At 32.9% G+C, this 21,599-nt stretch overlaps 1 protein-coding gene across 1 annotated transcript in view; it reads left to right on the forward strand.

The window, feature by feature from the left end:
• The window catches only part of BRWD3 (bromodomain and WD repeat domain containing 3), a 105,907-nt gene that overhangs the window by 50,906 nt on the left and 33,402 nt on the right, over positions 1 to 21,599 (forward strand). The window contains exons 11-21 of the mRNA XM_081042904.1: positions 220 to 320; positions 3,008 to 3,048; positions 5,181 to 5,285; positions 6,346 to 6,499; positions 10,540 to 10,674; positions 11,703 to 11,831; positions 12,740 to 12,965; positions 14,406 to 14,573; positions 17,140 to 17,320; positions 18,680 to 18,773; positions 20,723 to 20,872. Coding sequence (XP_080899030.1) covers positions 220 to 320; positions 3,008 to 3,048; positions 5,181 to 5,285; positions 6,346 to 6,499; positions 10,540 to 10,674; positions 11,703 to 11,831; positions 12,740 to 12,965; positions 14,406 to 14,573; positions 17,140 to 17,320; positions 18,680 to 18,773; positions 20,723 to 20,872 — 1,484 coding nt within the window. The remainder of the gene's footprint in view (positions 1 to 219; positions 321 to 3,007; positions 3,049 to 5,180; positions 5,286 to 6,345; positions 6,500 to 10,539; positions 10,675 to 11,702; positions 11,832 to 12,739; positions 12,966 to 14,405; positions 14,574 to 17,139; positions 17,321 to 18,679; positions 18,774 to 20,722; positions 20,873 to 21,599) is intronic.

Here is a 21,599-nt window from a genome sequence, read left to right on the forward strand (position 1 = left end):
TAGTGGTTTTTTGTTGGGTTAGTGGCATAGTTTTCTTTTAAATATTTCTCTTATTTTTTTGAATTTACTTTTCTTAGAAATGTTAGTATGTCTGTAATGATTAGAAGATAATCTTGTGTTTCTTGAAGCTTTTTTATTAATATAAATTAGCATATAACAAAGGAAACGGGGCTTTTAAAGTTCCTTGGTACCATGTTAGTTTGTTTTTTAATCCTCCAGGCGGAATGTTCATTACAACAGGTAGCACTGACCATGTGATTAGAATATATTATTTGGGTTCTGAGATCCCTGAGAAAATTGCTGAATTAGAGTCACATACGGTAAGAAAAACATGAAAAATTTAAATATGTTGCTTTCGTTTTTAACACCCCTGGGAAGTTGGTTTTATTTCTTCTTTTCTGGTCTGTATCCCAATTTAATATAGATTGGTGCTGAAACCTATATGATAACATGCCTCTTTAGTAATGTAGATCAGTGTGAAATTCTGGATTTAGTATGGTTATAAGTTCTATTTGACTATGGAAAAAGAAAAAATATATTACAGTAATAGTTTATGAAAGTCCTCTTTTAGCCTGATGTGTTTTATTCACTATATAAGGTGTTTGTTACTTTAAAGTCTACATGGGTCTTATTAAAAGACAAATATGTCTTGGGAAAAAATATTTTTGCTGAATTTAGCTTATTGGTCTTAGTATGACTGTTTTCAGAATGCCATAGGGAGGTAATAAATGAATGAGAAAGAATTGAGGTGAGGGGATGAAGAAAATTGTTTTTGCAGGGGCCCAGCTAAGAATAAAAGCAATAAAACTTAAACATTCTCTGTTGAAATCAGTGGCAGCTGTTAGTCATTGAAAGTAAACTATCCTTTCAGGACATCAAAAACTAATTATTGCAACTGGCAGTGAGAATCCAGAATCTGTCAGACAAATACTACAATGAAGTCATGGAACAATGTGAATCACAGATACCTCTGAACATGTGAAGACAGTTTAATAATTTTTGAAAACTGAAAAATAATTAAATACAAAGATATTTAGTATTTGAGCCTTTTAGTAAAAAAATAAGTTTAAGTGCAGTTCAATAATTGAGTGGTTTGGAGAATGTGTACAATGTTTGAGGGTACATTTTTTGGTTTACTTTTTATTCAAGACAATCTCAAGCTTATAGAAAAACTTGAAAAATATGGTTTTCAAGTGCACAAACGTATAAAATGTAAATGATCAATTAAATCAAGATGAAACAGAAGATGCTGATTTTAGCATATGGTCAGAAAAAGTAACGCTGGTAAAAAATGAAACTGCCTTGAACTCTAAGGCAAAAATTATATCTTTATAGTTAACTATTTGGTAAATAAGGCAAATAAATTACATTTTTGTAAAAAAAAAAGAAAAAAAAAGAAAAACTGCAAACACAGTATAAAGAAACTTTTTACTAAACCATTTAAGAGTAAGCTTCATTCCCAAATACTTTAGTGAGCATTCCCTAAAACGGAGAACATTTTCTTCTTTTTGAAAATAATTTTTTTTTCAGTTACATTTGAAAAAAATATTGTTTTATATTAGTTTCAGGTGCACAGCATTGTGGTTAGACGTATATAATTTATACGGTGATTTCCCCCAGTTAGTCTAGTACCCACCTGGCACTATATGTAGTTGTTACAACACTATTAACTATATTCTTTATGCTGTACTTTACATCCCAACTACCAATTTGTATTTCTTAATCCCTTCACCTTTTTCACCCAACTTCCCAATCCCCCTCCCCTCTGGCAACCATCAGTTTGATCTCTGTGTCTGTGAGTTTATTTCTGTTTTGTTTGTTTATTTTGTTCTTTAGAATCCACACATAAGTGAGATCATATGGTATTTGTCTTTCTCTGTCTGACTTATTTCACTTAGCACAATACCCTCTGGGTCCATCTATGTTGTCGCAAATGGTTAAGATTTCATTCTTTTTTATGGCCAAGTGCTATTCCATTGTATATATGTACCACGTCTTCTTTATCCAGTTGTCTATTGATGGGCACTTGGGTTGCTTCTGTATCTTGGCTATTTTAAATAGTGCTGCAGTGAACACAGGGGTCTTTTGAAATTAGTTCTTTGGATTTCTTCAAGTAAATACCCTGAAGTGGAATTTCTGGGTCATAAGGTAGTTTTATTTTTAATTTTTTGAGGAACCTCCAAACCATTTTCCATAGTGGCTGCACCAATTTGCAACCTCACCAATAGTGCACAAGGGTTCCCTTTTCTCTGCATCCTCGCCAACACCTGTTTGTTGATTTGTTGATGATAGCCATCTTGACAGGTGTGAGGTGATATCTCATTGTGGTTTAATTTTCATTTCTCTGATGATTAGCGACATTGAGCATATTTTCATATGTCTGTTGGTCATCTGTATATCTTTAGAGTACATTTTAGCTGTATTATCAAGGAATAAAGAGAAGGAAAATGCACATTTTTGTTTATCCTTTAATCTTCTTATCAGTATAATACACATTGTATTAAAAGAAGATTAAAACAGCAGTATCTAAACTATAGTACCCAAAGACTGTCAGGTGACTGCATTGTATTAATAAAGTAATTAAATAAACCATGTGAGAGACAGGAAATGATTTTTTCTGAAATAAAAAAAAGTTGGAAAATGCATTTAACTACTGTTAAATCTGTTATTTTAAAGTGGCATTTTAGATTAGTGTGATGTTTTATTATGGGGATCATAATAAACTAATACCTATATGGAACTATCTGTCTCTCGAGATTATGGTGTAGGAACAGAGTTGCTTGTGTCTGGTTTGTGTCAAATTACTGCTGATAAGTATTTCTCCTTAGTTAAATGCATTGTTTAAGCCTTCATTAATTTTTTAAAGAAAATTAGAGGTTTCTTTTTTTAAAAGAAAATTATAGCATTAAAAAGTATACTTTGATGCTTTTGCATGTGAATTTGAGGGGAAGGGTACTTTATTCATTTTACAAATAAATTCTAATCAAAAATCTGTTTTATGTCTTAGGACAAAGTTGTTGCCGTTCAGTTCTGTAACAATGGAGACAGGTAATTATGCATAGTACATATCTGTGTAAACAGATGTTTGACATATTTTACCTCTGTTCCCTCAGAAGTAGCTACCTCTATTCTAAATACTTTATTTCTGTACATTCATTTAGGCTGAAAGAACCTTGTCTATCTTTTGATGACATCCTTACCCCATCTCTTCTAAACTTCTGTCCAAGTAGTAGCTATAGTCTATCAGTTCTTCCTTTCTGAATGATTTTTGTTTATTTTGCTTTTTCCATTTCTCTTATCACCCACCTTATCAGGATCCCATTATATGGCCTGTTACCATCATCTTGTCCATCTCTACCAGATCAACATTGCACTGTTCAGAAATCTTTAGTGTTTCCTCTTGGTCTATAGAATAGAATTCAGATGTCTTAACCTGGCATTCAGAACTCCCTACAACTTGACTTAGACCTACATTTTTTTCTCATCTATTCCCCCTATAAATTCTACCTCTCCTTTACTCTTTTCTCTTGCTCGCCTAAATCCTCCCTCTCTCTTCCATTCTCTTTCCCTCTATTTTCCCTCTCCCTTCTGTTTCTTCTTCTCTAAGTCCTGTCTTTCTTTTAAGATTCATGCTCTACCTCAATCCTTTCCTTACTGATCCAGATTTTAGCATCTTGTCTTCTGCTGAACATTTGTATCACTTATTGTCTCTACTACTCATATAATACATATTTCCTATGTCTGTAAACTCAGAATCATATAGAGGTATTCATGCACCCTCTCAAAGGTTTAGTCCCAAAAAGGTGATAATCTGCCCTGGCCTAAAAATTGACCTAGAATAGATTTAAAAATGTAACTACTTAACCATGAATTTGTATCTATATATGTCTCTAAGGACTTTATGTGAGCGACAATGATATTTTTTAAACATTTTTATGACAGTAGGTGATTATTATGATGAATTTGTTAATCTTTGTTAAATGTGAGAGTAAATAATGATGATCCACAAAGAGTGACATCTGTATTCGCAATGGAAATAAAAAACCTTCAAATAATTTTTAAGTTTGGTTTATTGCATTACACTTAGTTATAAACTTAAAGATTTGTGTAGCTATGACTTTTTCATGATAGAAGAATCTGAATTTTTAAATTCCTTGCCTGATCGTTTCCTTAAAGGAGAAACGATCTTAATTAGTTATGTGGCCAATAAACACATTAGAACATGTCCAATTTTAGAAATAATCAAAGAAATGCAATTTAGAATAACAGTAATATGTTTTTTTTTATTTCAGAATGATAGGATGATGAAGAATGATAATATCCAGTGTTGCTAAGGGATTAGGAAAAATGGATACTCTCCCAAAATTTTTGATGAGATTGTAAATTGGTTAAAAATACTTTTCAGGGAAATAGTTTGGCAGTGTGTATCAACATCTTTAAAAAAGAGAAAAGTATGAGCAGTGATAGAATTATGGGTGAATGGATGTATTTTTATAACAATTTAATTGGGATATCATCCACATAATAAAATGCGGGGATTTCTAGTATAGTCATAGGACTGCGCAGCATTCACTACAATCAATTTTAGAACATTTTTATCACCCCAAAAAGAAATCCCATAGTTTTAGCCCTCAATCCCCAGTCTTTTTACACCCCTACCCTCATCTCTAGGCAACCATTAATCCACTTTTTGTCTTTATAGATTTGTCTATTCTGGACATTTAATATAAGTGGAATCTTTTGGGTGACTTCTTTCACTTAGCATAGTGTTTTCAATACCCATCCGTGTTGCAGCATGTATCATTATTTTATTCCTTTTTATTTCTGAATAATATTTGATTGTATGGATATAAGCAATTTATTTAGCCATTTATTGATTAATGGATTTTGGGTTGTTACCACTTGTGGGCTTATTAAGAATAATGCCTTGAATATTTGTGTACAAGTTTTTGTGTGGACTTATGTTTTCATTTCTTTTGGATATATACCTGAGAGTAGAATTGCCAAGTCATATGGTAACTCTGTTTATCATTTTGAGGAACTGTTAAACTTTTTCTAAAGTGTACTATTTTTGTTCTCCCCAGTAGTGTATGAAGATGAAGGTATTACTTTTATAATTAGCAAAAAAGGTGATTTCCTTTTTGGAGGAAAGTAATAGTATTTTAACTGTTTCTTTGCAGTTTAAGATTTGTTAGTGGAAGCAGAGATGGAACAGCAAGAATTTGGCAATATCAGCAACAAGAATGGAAGAGTATAGTGCTCGATATGGCTACTAAAATGACTGGGTAAGATTGGATGTTAGATATTTCAGTTGTTCTCATATGATATAGTATCTTTTACATTATTGAATTATATTTAATAGTGAAAATAAAATATCTTTGTAGATTAGTGTATAGTTTGGAGTTAATTGGTAGTCGTGAAGTTTGCATCTGTACTTAATCTCTAAGTAAATTGCCTTTTGCTATTGATAGACATACTGGATGATAGGAACATTGATGACTCATTTAATTCTGGTTCTTGTGACCCAAAGATCACTGTGCTCTACTAATGCCCACAGAGTTATTCTCTGACTTAGTTTTCTGTAGGTCACACACACACACACACACACACACACACACACACACACACACTACTTTGAGGTTATCCCTATTATATGTCATCATGTGGTTAACTATTTCTCTAACTTACTGAGGATACCTTTATAATGTTTCATATGGTTAGCATTCGTACTAAACATTATAAGTACACTTAATCATCATTCTGTTTCATCATCTTCACTGTTGATTGGAAGATATACAATTGCCTCTTTAGGACACTATGGTTTCTTTAGGGTGTGACCCTGAAATTAATTATCTTCCCATTAATAACAGTATAACTTTGTAGTCAAAGCCAGTTACTGATAATGTCGTATTTGATTAAATTAAGTTACTGAATCTCTTACTGTTATTTTAAAAGACCTACTTCACAAATTTTAATACTTAAGGGAATAAGCTGTCCAATATGTGTTTTCTTCATATTTTCTAGTAGCCAACATAACCTTGTATTTTATTTTTCAAGGTATTTGTAAATGTGTTTCTAGTTTCACTTTTTTGTTGTTCTCGTGTAATTAACTACAAAGTTTTTGCCATTTTGTGTCCTTTTTTTCTCCCTAAAGTAAGCTATGGGTATTGCCTTACGTATGTACTTTTATTATTTTGTTTCATCAGTACTTAAAAGTATAGTTTAGGATTTTTATATTAAAAAATGTTACATGCTCCTGGAGAGATTTTTGTCATAATTTGCTATTTTAGTTGCACTTTTGTTAAAAATTCGCAATGTATGGATACTGCAAATTGTTTTGTTTAGGAATAACTTGTCATCTGGAGAAGATAAGGTCACTAAACTTAAGGTGACTATGGTGGCCTGGGATCGCTATGACACCACAGTTATTACTGCAGTGAACAATTTCCTTTTGAAAGTATGGAATTCAATCACAGGGCAACTTCTTCATGCTTTGTCTGTAAGTATTCTGTTTTTAGAGCAATTAAAATGGTCAAAAAGGACGTTATTCTAGAAGACAGGAAATTTAAATTCTAGCTTACTTTCTATGACTTACGTCCCTTGGAGAAGTAATTATTCGAGGTACCTCTGTTGACATATCTGTAAAATAGTTATGACACATGATATATTTGCTAAAAGCAGTTAGGAAAATTGCAAGATCCATTCCAGGTCTGGTATTTATCTGTTATGTTATTATAAGGGTATATAAGTTACTTTGTTTTTAACATGAGTTGGGATTTTTTTTGTTGTTACGGTTTTAGGGGTAGAGGTAACTTTATTTTGACAAGGGTATCCTGTATATTCTAACTTCATGGATTAGTTTATGTAAGAAATAGAGGTAAGAGGAAGAAGTAGGAAAAAAGGTAACTTTCCCTCTTAAAAGGTGTATTTCCATGAAGATGACATATTATAGAATTATACACTTGAAATCTGTATAATCTTATTAACCAGTCACCCCAATAAACTTAAGAAATTTAATAAAATTTAAAAAATAAATGTATTTGCCATAGTAAAAGGCTACAATATTTGTTGTGTGAAAAGTTGATAGGATTAATAGCAGAAAATCACATGGGTATGGTTGATGTTAGTTTAACATGGTACGGAATAACTTCAGGTTAAATTCAATTACTGATTCATAAGTACTTTAAGGAGAAGGGCCAAGTAATTGCCCTATGGTTTACCCAGTAGTAAGTGATAGGGACTAGAAACCAATTCTTACGACTCAGTTCTCTTTGTAGCATACCGTGATTGTATCCTTATTGACTCCTATGTGAGATAATCTTAGCTAAGGCCTCTGAGTTTTCTAAAGATTTGTTTAATTTGGGGTGGATTTCCAGTATATCTTTCACATGTTTCCAAGTCCTCTTTCCTAAATAAAGCCCTAACACTGTTTAGTGAAGTTTTAGATTCTTCCTTTTATCTGTTAAACCAATACTTACTTCATTCTGGATTTCCCGGTTCCCTGGTATAAGTTTCTGTTAATATATATGGAAAATCCTCTACTGTTTGCTTGATTCTTCATTAGGAAATATTTGTCTATGTCAGCACACTCCAATAGGAATATAATGTGAGCCACATATATAATATTAATGTTTCTAGAAGCCACAATAAAAAAGTAAAGTGCAAGAGGTGGAATTAATTTAAATAATATATTTTCTTTAACCTAGTATATCCAAAATAGTAGCACTTCAACATGTAGTTAATATAAAAATTATTAATGAAATGTTTTACATTCTTTTTTCATACTAAGTCTTTGAAATCTAGTGTGTTTTACCCTTACAGAACATCTCAATTTGGACTAGCCACATTTCAAATGCTTAATAGTTACATGTGGATAGCAGCCACGGTATTAGCACAAGTCTGTATCTCTAAAAATCACAGTTTCAAAGGCCGTGTTGTAGCCGTTGGTTTTATAAATCCATGTAAAATTCTGTCTTAATAAGTACCCTAATTTAGAGTTCTGTTTAGTGGTATTCTTCCCATGGGCTGACTCATGGGTCATCTGTTGTCAGTGAATTTTACTGATGAAATTTTAGAACAGACTATTTTTAGTCTTTATAACAGTCAAACTTACTTAGTTTTGGTATAGAACTTACATTTTCCGTGTTAACAATTTGTATACCCAATTGTTATACAAATTTGTCTTAGTGGAGTGTAAAGTTCTTCCATTCAGCAAATACTTATTGAGCATCTCCTGTGTGCCAGCCACTGAGTTAGGTGTTAGGAATAAATGGTAAATTAAGGAAACCCTGTCCTTCTGGAGTTTAATTAATCATATTAGAAGAAAAAAGTTAATCAAATAAATGCTAAGAAAGAAAAGTAAAAAATACAATGCAAGGTTCTAATAGGGTGACAAAACCTGGTCTGGGAGGGTTCTAGAAAACTTCCTAAGGAAGTAAAGTTTGGGTTAGAATTTGAAATATAGATAGAAATTACCAAGGTCTCTGCCTAAATATCACCTCCTTAACAGGCCTTCCCTGATCCAAGGATCCAGAGTGGCCTCCCAGTCTTTGTCTTTTTACATCACTTTGCTTTATTCTCACCATAGTGTTTATCACTATCTTATATCTTCTTGTTATATTTTATTATTAGTTTATTTTTCTCTCAACATGGTAGGGGATCAAAAATATTTGGTAAATTACATATGTGAGCAAGTGGGGAGTTCCTCCCAGGAAGACAGAAAAGCATGTATGAAGGTCTTGAAATAGAAGGCAGTTGAAAGAAAGCCAATTTTTGGCTAGAGCACAAAAGTAGAAACAGTGTCATCAAATGGGACTGGAGAAATGGACAGGGTCCAGTCCATTCAGAGTGTTGTAAGATCTACCCGAAGGCCAATAGAAAACCATGAAAGGGTTTAAAAGCCAAGGAATGACGTGAATTATGCTTTGGAAAAATACCTTGTAATCCTAGTAACAGAATAGAGAGAACAGATTGGAATGCAGATAAGTAAGGTTAACTCTGGGTATACTGTAGGAGTCAAGGGTAGGATGGGCCATGATGATAACTTGCAGTTGTGTGACAGTGATGGAAACAGAGGTGTGCTTAATAAATAAAAACAGGGCAGATGATAAATCGTAAGACATTACTGAGCTTAACTAGGTTTTGTTCCCCATAATCCAGTGACTACGTCCTATTCCAAGGCATATGACCAAAATATAAAATCCTCTATTTAAAAGCCTCTTTTTCCCATTGTACACTGAAGTAGTTGTGTCATTAGTGTTTAACAAAAGAAATTTTGATGTTTACTGGTTAGGAACTTGAGAAAGTATATCAAATTGATTATTCAGCAGGAAATTTTGTTATAACAAAGAAATATTTTTTTTTGTAGTCACTAAGAAAAGAATTTTGGTAAACTTTCAGTTGTGACAGTATTTATTGTAATGGGATTTTACCTAGTCATCTTAACACTTCACATTTTGAGCCAATCTGCTGTTATTTTTTAATAGGCTATATTTTTGTCTGTAACTGTAATATGGCAGGATACTCTATTCCATTTTTTATACAATGATTTGGAATAAAATACACTTTTTAGGTGCAAAATATATGATCAGTTCTAGAAACTCCTTAGATGTAATATGCTGATGTGTTCCTAAGTGAAATGCAACTTCAGGATGTACTGTATGCTTTTCTAAGACTTGGAGTCTGTTCTTCATTATATTCTCTAACCAGGAGTTAAGTAAAATCAATAATGATCTAAATCAGGTGTCGGCAAACCTTTTCTTTAAGAGTCCAGATAGTAAATATTTTAGACTTTGCAGGCCGCATGTGGTCTTTGTTGCGTATTCTTTTTTTGTTTGTTTGTTTTACAACCTTTTGAAAATGAAAAAAAAAAAACATGCTTAGCTCACAGGCTATGTGTGCAGAAATGTCTGGAAGCTGGATTTGCTTTGCAAACTCCTGATCTACGATCTCTATATACTGATATTCACTGATTTATTAGAAGGGAAACATAAACAAAGCATTGGTTTTAAAACTTTTTTTAGCAGCAAACCCATTTTCCAGATAGTATATAGAGATAAAGTGCAGAACCACTGTATTTTGTTTGAATGTATCATGAGGCCTCCTAAAATACAGTTTGAATACCAGTAATACAGAGTGCTTGATGAAGGACAATAAAGGTTTGTCTCTTATCAGTGTGGCAGAATTGGGTGTTAATGACTGATTCTGTTTGTCACATTTTCTGTGGCCTTCTAAATAGCAGAGTCCTAGAAATATGAATTCTGCTTCAGAGACCTGGTTAATGAGCTATAACTGTTCTGGACTATATTTTAAACACTTTTTCAGATCTTCTGTCTATTGAATACTTTATGAAATCAGCACTTAAACATATAAGGAACTCTAACTTAACTATTTATTGTAGTGTCCATGTAGTAAGTACTGTTAAATTGGTGTACATGAATTAATCTGATTCAGATTGATAGCACACCCTAGAGATCTCTCGACCAAATAAACCAGATACTTGGGGTTGCTTTTCATGTCTAATATTGATTTTTATCACAGGGACATGATGATGAAGTATTTGTTCTGGAAGCACATCCGTTTGATCAAAGGATCATACTTTCAGCGGGCCATGATGGGAACATTTTTATTTGGGACCTTGACCGGGGGACCAAAATTCGGAATTATTTTAACATGGTAAGGAAAATCTGTGCTTAGTTCATATTAAAACAGACTTCTCTTATATGGCAGCTTCGTAATTAAAGTATACTTAGTGCCAAGAAACCTGTTGTGATCTGTGTTTAAATCGATATAATAGCAGAGAATGACTCAAGACCTGAGAGTGAGGCCACTAGAAATTATACCATTCAGGGTTGACCCTGTTCAGTTGTGATGTTAGCATGTTCCAAATTCTGGTCTCCAGCTCTAAACTCTAGAAACTCAAATTTAATAAGCTTTTGGAGCTAACACTAACCAAACTCACACAAAGGTTAATGTTTGAACTGTAATCCTAACTTATGAATCAAAGAATTGACTATCTGCCTCTGGTAAACCCCATATGTCTTAGTTAGTAATCAGGAAGTTGTTTGGCAAACATGGAATTGGAGATATTAATACTCTTAAGATATATTTCATACAAATCCTGGAAAAATCTGGTGAGCTATCTCTTCTCCCAGTAGAACATCCTCCTGTGGTGATGGGACTGCTTATATCTTCCAAACTTTGTGTCCCTCTCTGAAGAACTGAACATATCTAAATTGTTGGCCTTTGAGCTCCTTTTTATAGGCTTATACAGATCCAGAGCTTTAATATTACCTGCTGTCTTTTGTTAATAAAATTGATTTGTGTGCTTTAATTTTAGGATGGTTACTTTAAGGTTTACTTGCATCACAATATAAGATGGGAAGATAATATTTTGACTTTGCTGAGGTAGCACTGTTGTCAATTTGGTTGTGTTTAGGTCTTTTTTATTCTCAGTCACTCATTTAGTACTTCTTGAAATATGATATTGCTAGTAATGTTTGATACCACCCATTGTATTTTGATTCTCCATAATTTCTTTCAGAGCTTTACTATTCCATTAGGGTTCTGGCTACAGAAGCCAGAGTACGTTGGAATGTTGGTGCATCACAGAATCCAATATATTAGCAAGCAGAAGCTATTACGTACTTATTATTTGAAAATTACCTCTTAAGATGACTTAAAGTGACTCCTCTAAATTTTAGATTGAAGGCCAAGGCCATGGTGCAGTGTTCGATTGTAAATTTTCACCGGATGGAAACCATTTTGCCTGCACAGATTCTCATGGGCATTTGCTGCTTTTTGGTTTTGGATGTAGTAAATACTACGAAAAGGTTAGTATATTTAATTTTTGTTGTAAACTTCAATTTTAGATTGTATCATTTATGCAACCCAAAGTCTTCCAGTTAATAAGGGTTGTCATATATTAATAGATATAAAGTAACAAAATCGTTTTTCTTGGTAAAAATTTTCATCACTGCCAGAACATAAGGCATGGCAGTTCAAGTCACTATTAAGTTATATATAGGGTGATGTAGATAGAAAAATTCATTAGAAAATCCTTTCACTTAGAACATATTCTCTTTACTGCCTTTTAGGTGTAATAGGACAACAACTTTACCACTTTGCATCTTCTATGTACTAATCATAAATTAGGAATAAACAGTTGGTGATCGAATGTTTATTTTCTTGGCTACTTTACCTACTATTGATCTTGTTAAAATACTGTAGTAACTAACTTAATTGGTTTCTTATATTTTATTAGTTGTGAATTTGGAATAGATTTTAGAATCTTGGAAGAGAACACAGAATCACTGAGTTCAGCTCAATACTTGTATCACCTTTGAGTGTCTTTATGCAATTGATATTTACCTGCCTCACCACTTATACTCCATCTATCCTTTGAATAAAAATAAGCATGAAAAATAGTTATAAAGGTTTATATGATTTTTGCAACTTAAATTAAAATACCTAGTTTTATTCACTCTCTTGTTGCTTTACTTCTTCCTATCCTAATTGAAGAAACACAATATAGGGCCACAAAATTGGATTTTCGGGTGTTGTGGAGAAGAGGGAGGATTATGATCAGGTGATTCACTTCTACCTAGAGGAAACATGACAACAGAGGAATATAAGAGGATGCAAAAAATTGTCTGATTTGAAAACTGCATGTGTTATAGGAATCAAAGTGCTTGTCTATAAATTCCCTGTGCACATTAAATACTGAAAATCTGTCATAAAGATTCCAGATCAGATGTTCTTCCACACGGATTATCGACCTCTTATCCGTGATGCCAACAACTACGTGTTAGATGAACAAACCCAACAAGCTCCTCACCTCATGCCTCCCCCTTTCTTGGTGGATGTTGATGGAAATCCTCATCCTACAAAATTCCAAAGGCTAGTACCAGGACGGGAACATTGTAAAGATGAACAACTCATACCACAACTGGGATATGTGGCTAATGGTATGTTGTCTCCCAAATGAAATTTAAAGCATTTTGCAGAATGTTGTATTTGATGCTGTTCTCTTTATGATATATGCCCCCTGGTAAACTCTGTAGTAGGTTATAATATATTTTACCTGATACTTGTATTAATTTGCTCATTTCACCTGGACATAGATAAGTGGATTAGGACAAACCAGCACACGTTCAAGAACAGAATGTGTTAACCTGCTTTCTTAGTGCCCTGAACATACATATGATCCTGCTGTTTATAGTATTGACTTCTAGTAATGATTAAATGTGTTAACTTTAATTTGTCAAGCTTTTATAATTGGTGAAATTCTACTGCTCATTGGTATTTTAACTTGAGAATCCATGGTAAATAACACTCAATCTTGGAATATATTGAAGAAACAGTGATAAGTGTGATACATGATGGAAGGGTAGTAGAATAAGACACTGAAATAAGCTATTCTTTACCAAAGCAATTCTTTAGATTGGCATATTTCCCTTATGTATACTTCCTCTTCCCACATCCCCCATCCCCCAACACACACACACCAGAATGCCTTCATATCTTGCAGATTTTCTTCCAGGTGTGAGCTAGTGAGTTACTAATTTGCAAATGGAATTTTATTTTCTTACTAGGGGATTTAGACTTGAACTGACCTTTATAGAGTGAAATGTAAATCCTTTTATGATCTTTCATAAAGATTTATAAAACAATGAAATGGTGTTATGCATATGTTAACAGTTACTTTGATGATGTCATATTAAACAAAGGGGAAAGCGTGAATATTAAGTAGGAGTTAAAACTGAAAACATCTGAATAAAAAAAATCTGTAACTCATCACACTTGATTTCCTGTAAGACCTGATCACTTGCCTACTCAGTTAGATACCATTTAATCTGACTAGAGGATAAGATGAAAAACAGGTCTAAGATGTAGTTAAGAATGAAAAAAAATCATAGAAATAAAGTTTTTGTTCAGAAGCAATCATTGAATTTCAGTGTATTATAAGAGATACAATATCTGACAGTCCATAGTTTGATTTCTTTCGGAAGGAAATTCTCATGAAAGGAAGATGCAAAACATATTAGGTATCTGGTTGAACTTGTTTAAACCTTACTCAAATCTCTACTCCCAGCTTTTAGCTTGGAATAGTCCATGGAGAGAATTCATTTTTAAATTAATAATATAATAATTATTCTTTAAGATGAGTAGGCCCTCTTAATAATGTCTAATTTGGGGATATTGAGTAAGTCAAACACACAAGCTGACACACCAAAATTTTTTAAAGTTTTTTTTTAAATATTTTGTTTGGTACGTGTTTGATTTTCATTTTAATTCTGTTTTTTATTATTTGTCCAGAAATGTATATATTAAGCTTATTTGTACTGTCTTTAGGGTATACTAAAATGTAAGTAACTTAGAGGCTTTATATCTTTGGTGTCATTAAGGTGACGGTGAGGTGGTAGAACAGGTAATTGGGCAACATGCCAATGACCAAGATGAGAGCATTCTTGATGGAATAATCAGGGAGCTACAGAGAGAACAAGATCTGAGACTAATTAACGAAGGAGATGTTCCACATTTTGCAATTAATAGACCATATTCTGCTAATGGTGGTAAGTATGTATATATTTGTAGAAGGTATGATAAATGTACTTTGATTATTTTGGGGTTGTTTTTGTTTTGATTTGTTTCTGATGATATTAAAATTTTTTAAAATTTATTTTTCAGTTACAGAAAAATATTTTTATTAATTTACAATTGTGATATCAGATATGCCACACTGCCATAATCTCATTATCATTTGTGGTTAAAATGGATTAGCATCTTCTAAGAAATACAGATGCTTTATTTTAATACACAGTAGTACCCTCCTTATCTGCCTGGGATACGTTCTAAGTTCCCCAGTGGATGCCTGAAACCATGGATAGTGCCAAACCTCATATACACTTTGTTTTTTCCTTTATATGTTTTATTTGTTTTTTCCTTTATATGTTTTATTTGTTTTTGTATATATGATAAAATTTAATTTATAAATTAGGCACAGTAAGAGATTAATAACAATAACTAATAATAGAATAGAACAATTATAACAATGTACTGTAATAAAACTTACATAAATGTGGTCTCTCTCTCGCTTTCTGATAACTAATCTAATAAACATGACAACTTCTAAGTGAGTAACTTGTGGAGAGTATATACAGCATGGATACACGAGACAAAGCAATGATTCAGGTCCCAGGGGAACAGAGTGGTATGGTTCAAGATTTCATCATGCTACTCAGAACAGCACACAATTTAAAACTTATGAAGTGTTAATTTCTGGAATTTTCCATTTAATATTTTCAGACCGTGGTTGACCATGGGTAACTGGAACCGCAGATAAGAGAGAATTACTACTGTACTAGGTTTCTTTGGGTAGATTTGAAATGCCATTTAGTCAGAGGGATCCCATTTAGTTCTATTTGTAATATTCATTTATTTTTTTAGTTTTTTCTGATGCTTATTTTAACAGTTGAATGTTTCAGTTTCCATTTTTGTTTTATTTAAAAATACAACAAAAATAAATTAACAGGGTCCTTTGAGAGGATTAAAAAGAAAAGTAAAATTATTACTTTTTCCCCCCTTTCATTGCTTATCAATTTAGAAAATGAAATTTTGACAGTTAATTTTTTTTGGTTTACACTTTTTCTCTTACCGTTTTTGAAACCAAATCCGTTTTTTTTTTTAAGATTCCACATATAAATGAAACTATGCAGTATTTGTCTTTCTCTGACTTATTTCACTTAGCATAATATACTCTAGATCCATCCATGTTGTCACATATGACAAGATTTCATTCTTTTTTACAGCTGTGTAATATTCTATTACATGTGTACACCACATCTTTTTTATCCATTCATCTATCAGCAGACACCTACGTTGCTTCAATATCTTGGCTATTGTGAATAATGCTGCAATAAACATAGGGGCGCATATATCTTTTCAAATTATTTTCATGTTCTTTGGATTTGCTGCATCCACTTTTAGTTTTTTGAGGAATCTCCATACTGCTTTCCTTAGTGGCTGTACCAGTTTGAGTCCCACCAACGGTGCATAGAAATTCCCTTTTCTCTACATCCTGGCCAACACGTTATTTGTTGACTTTTTAATAATAGCCATTCTGACTAGTGTGAAGTGGTGTCTCACTGTGATTTTGATTTGCATTTCCCTGATGATTAGTGATGTAGAGTATCTTTTCATATGTCTGTTGGCCATCTGTATATCTTCTTTGGACAAGTGTCTTGTCATGTCATTTTGCTCATTTTTCAATCAGATTTGTTGTTTTTGAACTGTAAGAGTTTCTTATATATTGGACTGGTGAATATCTTCTCCCATTCAGTATGTTGTCTTTTTGTTTTGTTGATGGTTTCTTTTGCTGTGCAGAAACTTTAGTTTTATGTAGTCCCATTTGTTTATTTTTGTTTTTGTTTTGTTTGCCTGAGCACACATATCCAAAAAGATATTACTCAGACTAATGTCAAATAGTTTACTTCCTATGTTTTCTTCTAAAATAACAAAATAGACAGCCAAAACAAAACAAAACTAGACTCACAGAAATAGAGTCCAAAGGGATGATTACCAGAAGGGAGGGGTGGGCAAAAAAGGGAAGCAATTTAGTCAGTAATATTATGCTATGTTTACACAGTGACAGGTGATTCCTAAAATTAGTGGGGTGATCACATTGTAAGGTATAAAAATGTCAAATCAGGTGACAGTATTGTACACCTGAAACTAATATAACAATATAAGATAAGTTTAAAAAAGAATCATTTTGGTAGTCTAAATAAAGCTAGAACTTTGATTAAAAAGGTGCTTTCTGAGCTAGTACTAATAACATTTGTGAATGTACCAAATCAGGTTAAATATGCTTTTTTGGTATTTACTGAGCATTTAGTAGGTGACAGAAGTGAAAGTGCTTTGAAAAACATTGAAAGAGCTATAGAAACTTTAAACATTTATTGAGTACCTGCTTTATTCATAACACTAAAACCATAAATGGGGTACAGAAAATGTAGAACAAAGGTATAGCATATTGCCTAGCAGTACTATCTTTGAATCTCCTATTTTATTTTAGAGCTTAGATGTGGAAAAGTTTGGTGCCTTTGCTCAGAAAGTGGTATCTTTTTTTGTTTGTTTTAGCTCTGAGAAGTCCAAATATGGACCTATCTTCTCCAAATATTGGGCTCCGACGTAGTGGTCAAATTGAAGGTGTCCGACAAATTCATAACAATGCTCTCAGGAGCCAGATGGCCACTGAACGCGATCTCATGGCATGGAGCAGAAGAGTGGTGGTCAATGAACTCAATCATGGGGTTAGTAGGTGAGTCAATAAGGTAACAGCCATAAGAAAATTGAGAGCTTCGTAAAAAGCTGATAACTAAGGTGTTTGTTTTTTTCAATCCAGCTAATTTGTGCTTTAGTTTTTACACCTTATTTCAGTTAGTTCATTCTATAACAACTATTTATTGAATGTCTTCAACTTGCTTACCTTTGTATTAAATAGTTTTGGGAATATTGGAAGATGAAAATCGTGATCTCTGTCTTCTATGAGTTTATCATCTTAAGTTAGAAGATAAGAATACAAATACTATTAAGTAAAAACATGAAGCCATATGTGAATAAATATGCCAGTGATCTATGAATCCAAAATTCCAACAGTGGTTCTGATATTTGAGCAGTTTGGGAGTGCAATGTAGATAATAGTAGACTCCAGTGCTTAGGGCATATTTGTAAATGTCATTTAAGTACACTTCCTTGTAGGATGAAAGGATTTCGTTAGGACGAATTTCAAACTTAGAATCCCTATCCTTATGTGTAAACCCTAACATCTGCTTTAACATCAACTCCAGATAGTCCACAGCAACTGGAAATAGATTTAAAAGAAAGGACATTGACAGAGAACATGTAAAATCCATTTTAATCATGTTATCTACCTAACCAAGGTTTTACCAGCTCAGCCAACAAGTAGCAAAATTAATTTGGTTTCTCCTTTTCTTTCTTCAGCAGTAATAAAAATAAATAAAAGGGGACATAACTAATTTATGAACTGAATGCTACCCTCTGGCAATAGAGCAATTTGAAGTAATTTTTTGGTCGAAATGCTAAAACTAGAATTGAAAGCTGGGACTCAAATAGATACTTGTATGACAGTGTTCACTGCATCATTTATTCACCCACCGTAGCCAAACAGTAGAAGCAACTCAAATGTCTGTCAACAGATGAATGGATAAACAAAATGGAATATTATATATACAGTGGAATATTGTCCAGCCATAAAAAGGAATGAAGTTCCGATACCTGCTACAACATGAATAATACCACAAAACATTCTAATTAAAATAAATTACACACAAAAGGACAAATGCAATATGATTCCACTTATATGAAATATCTAGAATAGGCAAATTCAGAGACAGGAAGTAGATTAGAGGTTAACAGAGCCTGGTGGAAGGAGAAATAGAAAGTTACTGCTTAATGGTTACACAGTTTATGTTTAGAGTGATGAAAATATTTTTAAAAGTGATGGTTGCACAACATTGTAAATCTCATTAACACCACTCAATTGTATACCCCAAAATGGTTAAAATGGCAAATTTTACATTTAAAAGTATTTTTGTTATCAGACTTTTAAGCTATCGGCTTGCTTTTTGATTTTGTTTGACTTTTGATTTGTTATTAGGGTTCAGGAAGAATGTAGAACTGCGAAAGGTGACATAGAAATCAGTCTCTATACAGTTGAAAAGAAGAAAAAGCCATCTTATGCTACCCAAAGGGTGAGTTTAATTTGGAATACCCTATTTGCAAATGTTTGCAGATACCAGGTCTTTGAAAGGTCACTATTATGTATTAAGGGACTATTTAGATAAGTGTTAGCATATAGGGAACCCGCTTCACTAATAACAGTGTAAAACAAATGCTCAGGCCAGAGGTTGGCAAACTACTGCCCCATGGGCTATATCTGGTCTATTGCCTATTCCTATTAATAAAGTTTTATTGGAATCCATGCACACTTATTCATTTACATATTGTCTATGGCTGCTTTCACACGCTACAGAGTCGAGTATTTGTAACAGAGATCATATGACCTGCAAAGGCAAAAATATTTACACTCGGGGCCTTTACAGAAAAAGTTTGCTGACACAAACCCTAGGCACACTCCTGGCCTACCTAATCATACGCGGGCAAAATCTGATCTATACATTGGGAAGATGCATATTCCCAGTAGAAATTGCTAAGCAAGGAGTAAGATTCCTATACTCCACTAGGAACATGGTAAGCCCCTTACTAGTACTCTGAGGTAGAAAAACTGGTGGCATACGAAAGTTCAGTTCTGACCCCGGATCTAACAATAACTCCTAAAGAGTGTGATAACTTGGAAAGTCTACAATGGTTTTAATTGTATTAAAAGAAACATAGGTAGTGGACGCTGAATTTTAATTTTTTTTTCAGTATTGATAACTAAAGTTTTAGGTAATTATCATATGAATATCTCCAAATAGTCTTGGGTCATTTTGATGCCCAATTTCTTTCTTTTTTATTTAATTTTTTTATTAGTTTCAGCTGTACAAAACAACCTAATAGTTATTAGGTTGGTGCAAAAGTAATTGCGGTTTTTGCAGTTGTTTTTAACCTTTTAAACCACAATTCCTTTTGCACCAACCTAATAGACATTTATACCCCTCACCAAGTGATAACCTCTCCAGTCTACTACCCCTCTGACATCGTATATAGCTGTTACAATACCATTGACTGTTTTCCTAATGCTGTACTTTATATCCTGTGACCATATATATATAACTACAATATATATAATTGTAGTTGACGTTCAGTATTACTGTACTTCAGCTTCAAGTGTACAGCACGGTGGTCAGGCATCTACACAGTCCATAAGTGGTCCCCCTGATATTCTTAATTTTTGTTGAGATTTCATTAGCTTGTTTGATGTTCTTTGATAAGGTCATTTTCTTAGAGATTCTGAATGACTCAGATCCATGATTTATATTCTTTTTTCTTGCTAAGCTGATTTATTAAATATCAGACTTGTCTGAGACTAATAAATAGGGTAGTTGGGTCTATAAAACATTTTTATTTATAGAAAGTGAGAAACATTTACATGTAAGATAAGAAACTGGTCATAGAGACTTATTTATAAGACTTTTAAACTTGTTTACTTACTCCTGATGACATATTGGAGTTGTTGCTCTGACATGGTATATCAGTAATAATATTTTATATTTGTAATAGTTAGAATAAAATCATTTTCACTTTACATTTCAGTTGTTAAAATTTAAATATTTATTTTGACCTTACTAAATGTAGTTTTTATAGAACTACAGAAGTTCAATTACATTAAAAATTATATGTACATAGATATGATATAGATATCTTCATCCTGTAATAAATTGTGAATCATATGTGTATGTGTAATCCTTAGTTTGTGTAAATTCTGATTGGGCAAATTCTTGCAGCCCAGACTTGCAGGACTGTTCTTAATTTGTTTACATAGTTTTCAAAATAGTAAAGTAATCAATATTAATGAAAGGTGAATTAAATATATATAAATCTGGTTATATCTTGTGTTTTCTTCTTGGGAATTTATTTTTATCTCTTAACCTCCACCCCGACCCCACCCCTGCTCAATTAATTTGCTTTATATATGGCCATTTATATATGTTCACTGAGCCTTTGATTTTTTAAAACTTGTTTTCTTGCTATTTTACAGAATGATTATCAGCCTAGCTGTGGACGGTCTTTACGAAGGACACAACGTAAGCGTCAGCATACTTACCAAACACGGTCTAACATAGAGCATAATTCGCAAGCACCATGTCAAAATTCACATGTACAGGAAGACTCAGACAGCTCCTCAGAGGTTAGATATCTGATTTGATTTACTCAACGTAACTTTTTTGTTTCCCAGTTTAGTATCATTACTTTGGGTTTACTTTTAAGGTTACTTCTTTAATAGAAAATTATTTTAATGATTTTCTTACAAGACGGTAATTAATTAATAAGGTAAATTTGAGGATTATTGAATTCCTTTATCTATCTTTTTTGATTTGTTCCTAAGATATTGTCTTGGTTCAGGGTATCAAACATGCCAGCCAAAGTTTGGTTTTGGGACAGTGAGAAGAAGGTGAGAGGAAATCTGCCTAGAAATGAAAAGAAGTGGAATATAAACAGGGATGACTAGTTATATAGTCCCAAAACTGATTGACTGTCATCAGCACAGCATGCACGTTTTCTGTTGTTGTTGACTTTAGCAGTCATGGAGATTACTGAGTGATGATTTTTCTCAGACCTACCTTTTTCATGGTAATGGAATAAAGAGAGAATATAGCAGGTATTTCTTCATGTTCTTCTTCAGTCCTTTCCTTTTATTTTCTTAACAACTGTAGTTGTTTAGTAAATAATGAAGGTTTAATTATTCATTGACAATGTGTGGTACCCCATTCTTCTCCCACTATTCACAGTTTTTTCACTCTTATTAATGATGTCCCTACTATCCCCCACCAATGAAAATCTTGATCTGAAAAGAATAATCACATTGTTAGGAATTGATGTTTACCTTTTTAATGAAATAATGTTGTTATGCATAT

This window comes from Rhinolophus hipposideros (assembly GCF_964194185.1).
Source record: "Rhinolophus hipposideros genome assembly, chromosome: X".
NCBI classification, from domain to species: domain Eukaryota; kingdom Metazoa; phylum Chordata; class Mammalia; order Chiroptera; family Rhinolophidae; genus Rhinolophus; species Rhinolophus hipposideros.